Raw genomic sequence first — 13402 nt, forward strand, 5'->3', positions numbered from 1 at the left:
TTCAAGATGGGGGCATCAAACGCAAAATTTTTGTCCTGACCCCCCCCCCCAAAAAAAAAAAAATCATTTAATCCCATCCCTCCAGAAACCGATAGTGTGCAGCGACAAACGCTGTCTCAAAAATATATTTGAATAAGTGACAAAATTTCAAAAGAAGTTTCGACGAGAAGACAGTTCTAAAGTAATAAAGACTTTATGGCTTTGCAAGGTGTTGTTTTAGCACTGGTCCTTTGGCAGCGTGTCTATAATAAGAGACGTTTGGACCATGTTCTAGTATGTTTAGCATCAGGAAAGTCTTGATATTGTCCGTAAGTTTTTAGAATATATTTATTTACCAGGAGGAAATATTTTAGAGGTGATATTTACTAGGGGAAAATCTAATCTTAATCTACCAAGAGGTAAATAAAAGAAAAACCCAAATACTGCTATAGTAGCACTGATAATACTGATATGACAAATACTGATAAAATAATAATATAGGAAATTATTGGGAAAATCAAAAAGTATTGACATTTCAAGGGGACGTGGGACAAAGACTCCCCCTTACCCTCCAATCTTTAATACATTTTTTTATATACGTGACACATGTAGGGGATTATTAGGGGACGTGGTATTTGGACAAGATGCTAGCATGTTTAGCAGTTTTTAATATTAAAAGTCTTAAGTTTAATATTAGAAAGTCTAATTATTAGACTTTATTAGAAAGTCTCTTTATTAGAATTTAAAATTAGAAAGTCTTAATATTATGAAAAGTTTTTTTTTGTAATGTAGGGTATATAAAGGTTAGATATTAACTCTCCGGTATTAATAGATACTTTTAGTCTATTTCAAAATTGACTAGATAGTAAAAAATTTTTTTTTTTCTCGAGGATCTATGAATATATTTAGAAAAAAGGACGCAAAACAGATTGAGCAGTTAAAAATTAAATTTTTCTGTTGCCCTGAATCCAGAAAAAGAATTAATAATAATTTGAAATTTCGCATTATTAATTTATTGTCTTAAAGACCGTGAGACCATTCTATCTGATAATCAAACTATTTAAGGTTTTCCTAAAATCGTTAGGTACTTCCCCTTTTCCAAAAATCATATTCACAATCTCTAGTAATTATGTCTAACCTCACAGCCACCATATTTAAGAAGCTCATTTACCACACTATCAGTATCTGGAGCCTTATTATTTTTTAATCCTTTTATTAATGTCGCTAATTCTTCCTTGAAAAATAAGTCTTCCTTGACATCCAAGGTATCACAAACTTTTTCATTTTCCTCTATATCTTTTCTTGAAACTGTATCTTAGTTTAGCACATTCTCATGATGTTCTGCCAATCTGTCTTTAACTCTTTCCTTATTACTAATTGTGGCCCCATTCCTCTCTTTAATGGGACAAGTCCGGATTGATCACTCCCTCTCAATTTATTAATGCCAGTACATATTTTACTATTATACCGTCTAGCTGTATCTTCTAGATCCTCGGCAATTTTATCCATGGTCTCCATTTCACACCTCCTTAGTTCACATTTTAATGCTTTCTCCACTTTCTTTTATTCCTTTTGTTTTTATATGATCTATCACACAGACAATTCTTATACAAACCCCTTCTCCTCTCTAACAAACATAAAGCTTTTTCACTCATATTCCTAGTAGCAGTCTTAACTTTCTTCCCTAAGACACCATCAGCAACTTCACAAATTGTTTTTCAAAAATTATTCCAACCATCTTCCACATTGTCAAATTTTAAACTCTCGAGTTTAATCAACTGTTCCTAAGAAGTTTCTCTCAAATTCTCATCATGGAGTCTATTAACATCATAACTTCCCAGGAGGTAGTTACCCTTTCGAAATTTCAGCTTTAAATTAGTCCTAGACACTATTAGATGGTGATCTTTACTTTTAACATCAGTAACAGCACTGCTGTATTCCCTAGTATTTTGTATTGATCCTGCCAGTCTTCTGTTTACCATAGCATAATCAATGAGGTTTGCTGTATTACCATCACGTGAATACCATGTCAACTTATGGGCCATTTTATGACCAAACACCGTATTGGTTATAACTAGATTGTTATATGTATAAAATTACAAAAGTCCGTAGTCATTACTGTTTTCCTACATCAAATTTACCTTGGCTAGAATACCATCTATCCCTATTTCTACTGACCTGGGCGTTAAAATACCCTAGTAAAAACACCATATTTCTACCTGGGACCCTATTTATTTGCTCCTGTAACCAAAAGTAAAATTCATCTGAGTCACTAGTATCTCCGTCAGTCGATTCAACAGGGGCAAATACTACTATAACTTATACCCTGATCTTTTTAGTCATAAAATGATCAGTTTATATTCTATTATTAATACCTTCCCAGCCTAAACAGTACTTAGCAGCTTCCTTATTCATCATGAGCCCTACTCCCTGTCTATGTACCCCATTCTTCCTGCCTGAGTAAAAAAATTCTATATCACCTAATTTCATGCTTCCTACCCCTGGGATATAAGTTTCTGAAACTCCTAATAGGCCCAGTTCAGATTGTCTGAATTTGTCAGTCAAAATGTCGATATGAGAGGGTTTTTTTTTTAGCGTCGTGGCATTCCTTGTTCCAATTTTCATGTTCTTCAAATCATTGAAATTATTTTTGCCTCAAGAAAAGCAATGATCATTAGATACCACTGCAGGACGGGGATCAACATATCTTCTTAAGTCTACACCGAAGCGCTTAAGTCTACCGGACAGCAAGAAGTCTCTGGGATATCTAATTTGGATGAAGGCTTTGCGCAATCCTAAGCCCATCTTGGTCACAATATGGTTTTCAGCACTTAGCAATGCTCTTCTATCAACAAGAGTCGAATTCCTGCACAGACAGTCCCAAGCCTATTATTTCTAACTCATTATATATTCATGCCTGCAAACATTATGCTATTTCATAAATAATACCCGTCAAAATAGATTAAGCCCATAATAATTATTCATTAATCAGAAGCCCGTGCGAATGCTGTGTTGTTTACTAGGCTATAATTTTCGCAACTGTCGTCACTCCTCAAGTGGGAGTAGAGTTGATTGCAAGGTCCTCAGTCTTGCAGATACTCTGGAAGGGTCGAGGCAGCCCTTTGAAGAGGCCATTGTCCATATATCTGGATTTTACGCCCTGCCGCAGTTGTCCTCCTATAGAGGATCCTCCCAGGATGGTGTAACGTATTACAATCAATATAATTTAAATAAGAAGGTCATTGCTTAATAATACTCATATTTTTTCAAAATATATTAACGTTTTCAACGCAGGATTTGTTCGTGTTGTATTTTGCACTAATGTCACGTGCAAGACGTGACATCGATAAAAAAACTGCAAATAAAAAAAAAGCAAATTTTCTTAGGAAAGTAATGATTTTTTCCTCTTTTTATTTTGGGGAGGGGGAGAGGGGAGACGTGTGGGTGGAGAAAAACACCCAATAGATCCCGTTCCTTCATAAGAACCTGCGCATGACCTAATAGGTAATTTTTTCTTGAGTTTTTTCATAATAGAATAAGAATTCTTGAAGTTGATTAAGATTCTTGAAGATTGATTTTGCTACAATGGAATCAAACAGTTCGTGTTAACGAACTGTAAGTAAGGAGCGATTCAGCTCAAAAGTAACCTAAACTCTAAAAAACGGATTTTTAATATCAAAAGACACATCAAAAGAATCAGCTTATCATGCTGATTCCAAATATATATATGGCTCACAAAGTTTAGTGTTACCCATCAAAAGTTACAAGCATGTGAAAATTTGCCAGGTTTTTGAAATAGGGCACAAATGCCCCCTAAAATTAAAGGAACCTTAATGAAAATCACACCATCAGATTCAGCGTGTCAGAGAAGTTTCAAGCTCCTATTAACAAAAATGTGGAATTTTGCTATTTTTGCCAGAAAACTGATCACAGATCAGTTCGATATAATCCAGGGGTGATTATATCGAAATAATGGTCCTAAAAGATAGGGAGAGAATTAATTTGAATATAATTTAGAAGTTATATTGTCCTTTTTGAGTGACCAAAAAGATTGATGGGTAACTGGGCCGCTCCCACAACCATTTTCCCCCCAAAATTATCTGGTCAAAATTTTGAGAAAGCCATTTTGTTCAGTATGGTTGAAAGATGAAATAATTATGTCCTTAGGTGTAAAATGGCTTCCACAGTCCATGGGGAGACTGTAGTCTTATAGATTATGAGCAAACGGTTGACTCTGTTAATAGAAGAGCTTTAGCAAAGGTCTTATCCTTGTATGGAATACCAGACAAATACATTAAAGTGATTAGTGCTATGTACGAGAACAACACATCTGCGATTAAGGCAGGAAATGAATAGGATTGTAAGTTTTGAAATTCGTCGATTGCTTACGTATAAAATTTGCAATTTGTTATCGGGAAGCATATATAGATCTCTTCTGGGGGGGGGAGGGTGCGTTTGGGGTGGATTTCTATAGGGAGAATCTTTCTTAAGAAAGGAAATTTCTGGGGGGGGATGAGTATTCCATAGATAATGTTACACTGGGGATGTTTGACAGAATTACTATACGAAATCTTTTTAATTGTCTTACACTCTGTTTACAAAATTTTTCATATGGAGATGTCCCGGGGGATATCCAGGGGCTTTTTCCGCGTGTTTTGATTTCCGGAAATAATTTCCATGGAAGGGGGCATTTCTTGAGTGATCGAGAAACCGATTAGAGATTAATTCTTTGTTAAATGGAAGAATGCCAAGGGGAATGTTTCAGGCTGAATCGTCCACAAGCAATTTTGCAGGGAGGAGGATTCTTAGCGAGGATGGACTGTTTCATACAATTACACGCAGGGGGGGGGGTTGCACACTAATTTGGATGAAATTTCCAGGGAGGAGTTTTCCGTGAAGGGGAGGGGTATATTTCATAGAGGGTGAGCCAGATCTACCTGCATTATTTGAAAAACGAAAAGGAATTATTCCATATATGAAGGGGACCCCCTCTTTAATACCTTGCTCTTCACGCTAAGTTAGACTGTTTGTGCCAATTTTTTAAGAATGTCTACTGAAACACGGGGGGCCGTTCAATTAGAATACGAAGATTTTTTAAAAGTGCTAACAATTTAGCGTAAAGAGCAATGTATTAAGGAGAGATTAACCCATAACACAGAATAAATCTGCTAAAACTAATACAAAAATTTCGTTTTAATTTTTCATGTACGGTGAGCTAAACTCGAACCTCTATTAGTTGAAAAACGTTCGGAAATTTTTTTAACTGAAAGTAAGCAGTGACGTTAAAAATTAAAACAAACAGAAATTTTTCTGTATATGAAAGGGGCTGTACCCTCCTCAACTTCTTACTCTTTATGCTAAAGTTTTTATCGCTTTAAAATGTAGAGTTGTGACAAAGAGTGAAACTTTAGCATACAGAGCGAGGCTTTGAGGAGGGGACAGCCCCTTATATATAAAGTTTAATTAAAGATAGAGCTGTGACAAAGAGTCAAACTTTAGCATAAAGAGCGAGGCTTTGAGGAGGGGACAGTCCCCTTCATATACGGTTTAATTTCTGTACCTTTTAAATTTGAATGTCATTCTTTATTTTCAGTTAAAAAAGCTTGTTTTTTTTATTAAATTATGTTTTAAGAAGATCTTTTGGTGACAGCAATTGGAAAAACTTGAAACACTTGTTTTTCATGTGGGAATATTTTTGAATATGAATTATTTCACACAATTGCAATGGATAAATCCATAGAATTCTGTCCATTTTTCGCGATTAAACAAAAAAATTTTTCATAATTGAAAGAAAATTTTCTTTTTGAACTTATTTTTCACTAATTGCTGTTCGTCAAATCGATTAAAAAAAAACAAAAAAAAAAACGACAAAACTGATGAATTTGCAAAAAAAAACATTGAAAATTATTGAAAAAATACAGTGTTTCCAGGGGAAAAGGGGCTGGAAGTTGTATAATGTACCTGAAGAGTACCCCTTCCTACGTATGCGCATACGAATAAGCAAAGTAATATTTTTTTCTTAATTGTTCATAAATGGGTAACAAAATTTTTGCAGTACTAAAACGAGATTTTGTTTCGGTTAATTTTTTTTCAGGTGTCTCTCTTCATGACATCAATTGGAATAGTAGGAAAACAAGTAAATTCTAAGAATATACAAATTATTAATGGGAAAATGTATAATTTACTGAGTCTTTTATTTTTTTGGGGGGGGGGGATTACGGACCTGAAGCATTGCCCTCTTGCGTAAGTACATATGCATAAGTGAACTCATAGTTTTCTTTAGCATTGTCATAAAAGAAAGAATATTAAAAGCAAACTTGATCTTTATTGAAATTATTTTCAGGAGATTCTATAGACAACATCGATTGGAAAAACGTGAAAACACGTGAAAATATAGAACTATAGAAATTTTTTTTTTGGAGGGGAAAAGAAAAACGCAGTTGAGGGGTTCTCCTTCTGCACATGTACATATGTAGAAGTAAACTCGTTTTTGTTAATGTTCTCGAAATAGATAAAACCTTTTAAAACACGATTTTTTCAGTCAGTAAAGTTGTTTTTTAGAAATTTCTGCTCGTAACATTAGTTGGGAAAACGGCGATTTAGGCTAAAGAAACTTACGAAGAAAACATTGAAGACATTAAATTATTTTTTGGGGGAGGGGAGAAGAAACCTGAATCTCCTTTCTATGTAACTGCGTTCACATACTTCAGTCTTTTGTTTTTTCCAGTTTTTTCTTGGTTGATTTTATAAAAGATAAGACGTCTTGAAACAAGATCCTGTTTCAGTGAAATTATTATTTTCAGGAATTGCTATTCGTGGTATCGGTTGTGGCTTCGTCACAAGAACTAGGAAGTAACAAAAAACTTTACTCAAAGCGTGGAGAGTCTCAATTCCAAACAGGTCAACCAATTCTTAACTCACATCAAGACGCCTGGAAACGCACTTCAGCATTGGATGATGGTTTGATATTTGGTAATAACCTGGATACTGGCCAATCAGAATCATGGACAATGGGCCGTAGCCTTTTTAGTAATATCAATGAAGATGTTTGGAAATACGCATCAGGCTTGGACGATGGAATAATTCCAAACAAGAATCGAATTGTCAAAGAAATTGATAAACCAGAATTATGGGCAATGGGCCGTAGAATTTCAAATAATATGTATCACAATGGTTGGAAACATGTATCAGGATTGGAGGACGGAATAATCCCAAACAAGAATCAGAACACTATGCTTCCAGAACACGAACTTTTACCATTGTTCTTAGACTACGATACTCCTGTGCATAATGAAGGTTGGAAGCACTTTATGGACTTGGAAGACGGGCTGATAGTTGATCAAAATGGTCACTACACATATAATGAATTACCTGAAAATTATAATGGTAAGTTTGAGATTCACTGGAAAACGGTCTGTCAGCCTACAAAAACGGTTGGTATACCTAGTAATATTATATTGGTGAAGATCATGAGAAAACAGTATTATTATGCAACAAGAACATTAAATAAACAATTACAATGATAAGTTCAGAGGAATTATAAAATGACCTTTCAGTCAGTAAAAATAGCTACTCCCCCCCACCCCGAAACAAATGTCTGTATAAAAAATAAGGTGTCAAAACGGTTACTTTACATGAAAAATATTTTCTCATGAAAGATGTGTCATGAAACACATAGGAGAAACGGTTTCCGGCATTTAAGAACAGCTCCTTGGTTCGGAAACACGTTATTCTTATATAACACAGATTATAAAACCCAAAAAGTGATCTCGTCCTAGAAAGAAATAGTACTAAAAACAAATTATAAAGATGATTTTAATATTAAGTTCAGAAATCCTACAAAAACGGCCTCTCGGTCGACGAAATAGCTTTTCGTCTGGAAGAAAATTAATAGAATAAAAAAATATCACTATGACTACGATTGTGCATTAGTTTACACTGGAAAAGTGGTTTCCTCACCAGTAAGAACTCTTGGATGGACTGCAAAAACGTTACTATTATTACATAATTTATAAAAACGAATATGATAGTTTTAGAAACAATAGAAAAATGATCTCTTGGCCTCTAAAGCAGTTGCTTGGCTTAGAAAACCGTCGTTATTACGTAGACCATAATTGGCCCTTGAGACAAACTGGGAAAGTGCCTCCCTCCCTCAGGTCATAAATATTTTGATCAACCTGAAAAAATATGATTGTTATAAACAATAAATTATAAAGGTGTTCTAATTTGAGCTCGGTCGCACTAGAAAAACGATCTCCAAACCTTGTTGCATGGCCTGAAAACAATATTATTATGTAAATTCAGTTATTACAATGGCAGTAATTACTTTAAATGTAATTTTTCACAGGTAATTGACATTATTAGTAAATTCTATGTTTTAAAATTGTAAATTGAAAAAAAAACCATCTATTTAACTGTGAAAAGTACTAAGATATTTTTAACTCCTCAACTGCTTTTTCTTTAAATGCTACAAAACTAAGTACATTTTTCTTCCAGTATTTATGCATATTTTAAGAAACACATCTTGTGAATATATGAATAATCCTAACCATGACCTCTCCCCAATGCTCCACCGAGAATCCCCTCGCTCCTGCAAGAAACCTCACGCTCCACTATGCTTTGTAACTTTTCAACAAAGCCCAATCACTCAGACAAAAATTTTAAAACATCTCTTCCCTCCCCCCCCCCCATACACCAGGCTCTGAATAAGTAGACTTCTTGCATCTTTATCCCCGAAGACCATTAAAGGTTGACTTTCTGGGAATCAGCCCAAGTTATGAAATATCAATTATGTAATTTAATTGTAAACAACCAAGAGAGATAAAACTCTACAAAAAGAAGACTTCGAACGAGACGACGGCCGGTAGAATCGAAAGACTAAAACAACGCGGATATTTCGCCTGTATCCAAACAAGGCGTCTTCAGCACAAGATGGAAAATTAAAAGAAAACTAAACTAAAAACAAATAAAAACCATCAATAATAATAAATACAATTGTCGCTACTTATCCACATAGGGAAAAGCAGCTATTTGAGTTACTTCAATGAGAATCAAAGAGCAACTGAGGAAAAATTATGAAAATTGAAACTTAGTTAATTATTCTGTTGCGAAATAATCCTCTTGTAAGCTAACATTGAAGCAACTCTTTTTGGTCTAGTGGGTAATCTTGTCCCCTGGTGATTGTGTAAAATTTTAATTCCCCCATCGACTATTGGTTCATTTTTCAAAGAACATCATAAATTGGGTCAATATTTAAATTCCCTGTGTCTCTATTTATTGAAATATTAGCAAATATATGTTTTTTAATTTCTATAGCCTCCCTCGCCCACTGAGAAAAACCTCTATCATTAGAAATTGCTGTAGCCTCATCAAATTGTATAAAATGTTCGGGATAAAAGAATGTATGTTCAGCTAGAGCCGAAACAAAAGTTTCGGGAGGCTTTCTTAGTTGTAGGGTTTTTTCTATTGAGTTGCGATGCTCAATAAATCTTTCAGTAAATTGTTGGTGAGTTCTACCAATATAAAACTTTCCACAGGAACAAGGAATTTTATACACCCCACTAACTAAATCCCCCCGGGTTAAATCCTTCCCAGAATTAAGAAAACTACCTAATGGTCTCACTGATTGGAAACAAGTATCAATGTTGTGTTTACCTAAAATTCTTTTAAGAATCTCCCCAAAAGTAGGTACATAAGGTAAAGAAATGAAACTTTTCGGTAAATTAAAGGACTCTTTGATAAATTTTCCCAGAAGACTAAGAAACATCAAGAACTGTCGAGAAATTGTGGTTTGACTGTAAAGTTTCAATGAACAGAATTTTATATCTCTTTTGTCAGTGGGCTTGTTAATCAATGTGTGTGATGCCGCAGGGAGCTCCAAAAGTGGTCAAATTCTTTTGTGCTAATTTTTAGCGTTTCCAGAGACGGTATCATTTTACAGACTTCCCGCTTTGAAAAGAAAATCCTGCTCCGTTTAATCATAAAATCAAAATTCACGCTTACTCGTGACACAAGTTACATTAAAACTGAATGCCTCAATCTCTGGAACAAAACGCGAGAATTTATATGGTTTATCTAGGATTTCTGGGAAAATTGTTGACGGCTTTTAGTTTTCTGTCACTTTTTTGGATTTTTTTTTTATCCAAACTCTACAAGTTATGACAAGGCCGCCCACAAACTAAAACAAACACAAAAGGTCAGGGCTTCCATAAAGTTAATCAAAACAAGAACTTCGAATTCTGAGATCCGTAAATAGCAGTCTTCAAATCCGTTTCAAATCTGCTTAGTTTTTACACAAGAGAAACTCGTTACAAGTGTTGGTCTGCAGCTGTAACAGTGCGGACCGTCCACAAACTAAAAAAAGAGCACAAAAGTTCAGGGCTTCCATAAAGATAATCAAAACAAGAACTTCGAATTCTGAGATCTGTAAATAGCAGTCTTCAAATCCGTTTCAAATCTGCTTAGTTTTTACACAAGAGAAACTCGTTACAAGTGTTGGTCTACAGCGGTGATTGAGGAGACAGTGTGGTTTAATCTCAATGAGGGGTTTTGTTTCTTTTAAGTGGGGAACTGGATGAAATTTTTGTTGTGACATAGATGATGGGTATAGAGATTAGGTAGACACGCTGCCCCGTTCCACCACAACGCATCACTTGCTCAATTGCTACCAGATGGATTCCATTTCTGGAAGTGGGTAGCTCCTCACCCGAAAAAAATAAAAAACAAGCTATCGACACCATCTGAATATTTCTTCATTCTTTTCTATTTTATTTCAAGCAAATAATCTAATAATAGTAGTTAAAATCCTCAACCTTTTATTTGATTTTGCTAAACTGCTTGATTTAAAATTCAAATCGGTACAGGGAATCAATGTTATTGACGGCTTTACGAATAAAAGGATGTTTTAACAAAATAGAACTGACGAACACTGATAGAGTTTATAAGGCCAGGAATCACGTTTCCTCATAGAAATCTCACTTTATCAGCCATATACCATAATCACGCCATCTTTTGAAGCATTGTGTTGATTTATACCGTGTTCCAACATGGTAAGGCACGCTCCACCTCTTTAATCTCTGCTTTGCAATTCTGTGCATCGTTCTGCCCCGCCTTGCAACTCTCATCGTACTACATTTCGATTTCTCATGATGCATCACCGGCACCTTCCACAAAGATTTCTAAGTTCTATTACGCCCACTCATGTATAACCATACCCTTCTACTGCGTGTCACCTGCTTTACACTGTTTTAGAAAACAGGACACTCCTAGGCCTAGACTGCCCATTATTCAGTTCAGTTGTAATTGAACTTTACGTGTATTTTATATAAATTCACGCTTGGTTATTTTCCAGCATATCCAGAAACCTACATGCAGTTGAAACCAGTCAGGAAAAAGCCACGTATCAGCAATCAAAAACCTAGAAGATCCAAGCTTCGTGAGTGTCGTGGCTCTAGAAGAAGATATCTCTAAAGCTTATCAATAATTCTACGCGATAGATATATTTTAATAAATTATCATCGTCTTAGCTGAGAGTATTTTGCAACACAATAGCCATAGATTTTTTAAGGTTCAAGTTTGATAAGGGAATGAAAATTGTGACTAAGGTTTCTTATGTGTCTACTATTCAATAGCTATATGCGGTCTAATGGTTAACGCTGAAAATGGTCTCAAATCGATTGATATTTTTTTTTATGGTATTTTCTAAATAACAGCATTGTCGTTGCATCGTTGACACTTGACCAATATTACTAGAGTGTTTACTTAGATACCGTCACAGCAATAGAGTTTGGCCACAATAAAATGTACACAACTTGTAAATATTTTTTTTTTGACTCAAAAACTTTTTGTTCTTTTTACTGACTTAAAATTTCTCCAGAACAACCAGTGAACGTATCAAATTTCAAATTGGGGAGGTTGTTGGATTTTTATCCTGATATGCACTTAAGGAATTGGTTGGCTTGCAAAATATGTCAGGAACATAAACCAATGGCAATAAAGCGAAATTAATTTGTAGTATTATGAGAAATTAACAACTATTTGCTCTTTGTTTTTTCCTAGAGGTGCTAATTTGCTGTCACCTAATACTGATTTGGTTAATTCTCCCCGAATCCGGTTAAAATCATGGAGTCATGGAACATTTTTGACGGTAAATTTGATGAAGCATGGGAATTAACAGAATTCGAGAGGGAGCGAGGAATGTGACGAAGGCACCCCTAGCAAAATCCGGAGGGCCCAATGTGACCAGGGCACCCATTGATTGACCAAGTTGACAGATATATTTTGAAAAAAAAATGAAAAAATCGAAGGAGTGAGGGTGCCGGAAAAATTTTGAGGGGGCAAACGGTTCCCTTGCCCACCTGGATTTACCATTGATTTTAGCAGGCTATATTGTTACTTTTAAAACAAGTCAGAAATGCAGTCAATAATTTACAGTGGAATGCGATGGAAGCTGATAATTCAGCTAAACATTGCATAAGAATTTGTAGTTTAAAATACCAACATCTTCTTGCGACTGAGAATTTTTTATTTAATAGGAGCCAAATATAACCAAGTTTACTAAAAAAAAAATACTGGAAAAAATAAATGGACTTCTACACCCAAGCTAAACAAACAAGCTGTAGATTATTGTCTCTATATGGTATGCCCAAACCAAAAGTATTCTTTCCTTGAAAAAGATGGACGTATTATAACAATATTGCTTTCAAGCTAAACTTAACCACTCTTTCATATAGGGTGGTATCATCATTCACTTATAAGGTAGGCAAACATATGTTTATATTGAGAAGGAGCGCGCATCTTTTAAAAAAGGGCCAAACGGGATGACAAATTACGACTGAAGGAAATAATAAGATCTTAAATTTTTTTAGAGGAGGGGAATGCTAGCCTCCTCTTTCACCAAAGCACGTGCTAAACTAATAATGAAACATTGTAGCAGCACTGTTACTCATTTTTACAACATTTATAAGACGTGCTGATATATTGTTTTGCTTTCAATATTCTAAACTGATGCGTATTATGCAGAGTAGGGCAATAGGACATAGCACAGCACTAGTTTTTTTCCAGAAGGTCTAGTACTGGGATTGAAAGGATTGTATCTTTTTATTTCGGTTTTTCTTCTTGCCTTAAAAATTAATAAATAATAATAAAAGAAATTGGAGTAAAACTGGGACGAGTAAAATACATCATTGAAGGCAAAAGATAAAATGAAATCAGGTTTTAGTCTATTCTGTAATGTTTAGCACCTCATAGATGTACCACGAAGATAAAAGGGTGATAGCCAGCTCAGGAAAGGGGTGAGTTCTGTCGGAAAACTCTATCAAGTTATTAAATCCATGAAGAGTGGTGATTCAGCCGAAACCACCTGTTAAAAGCAAAATAGAAAATGGCACCAGAAAGAGGAAAATAAGGCCTACCCCTGGAATTT

General features: G+C 35.0%; 1 protein-coding gene across 1 annotated transcript; it reads left to right on the plus strand.

Moving 5' to 3' along the window:
* The first annotated feature begins 228 nt into the window (after nt 1–228).
* LOC136024650 (uncharacterized) lies at nt 229–11503 on the plus strand. Its single transcript, XM_065700077.1, has 3 exons — nt 229–308; nt 6783–7365; nt 11330–11503. Exons 1-3 carry the CDS (start codon nt 276–278, stop codon nt 11446–11448), a joined length of 735 nt encoding a protein of 244 aa, XP_065556149.1. The 5' UTR covers nt 229–275; the 3' UTR covers nt 11449–11503.
* The last annotated feature ends 1899 nt before the right edge of the window (nt 11504–13402 follow it).

The sequence above is a fragment of the Artemia franciscana genome, chromosome 3 (genome assembly GCF_032884065.1).
Source record: "Artemia franciscana chromosome 3, ASM3288406v1, whole genome shotgun sequence".
NCBI classification, from domain to species: Eukaryota; Metazoa; Arthropoda; class Branchiopoda; order Anostraca; family Artemiidae; genus Artemia; species Artemia franciscana.

Bases quoted from the DNA above. Each gene is read 5' to 3' on its own strand.
- LOC136024650 (XM_065700077.1), top strand. From the start codon at position 276: ATGTTTAGCATCAGGAAAGTCTTGATATTGTCC. The intron at 309-6,782 runs GTAAGTTTTTAG...TATTATTTTCAG, and splicing joins GGAAAGTCTTGATATTGTCC to GAATTGCTATTCGTGGTATC. The intron at 7,366-11,329 runs GTAAGTTTGAGA...GTTATTTTCCAG, and splicing joins ATTACCTGAAAATTATAATG to CATATCCAGAAACCTACATG.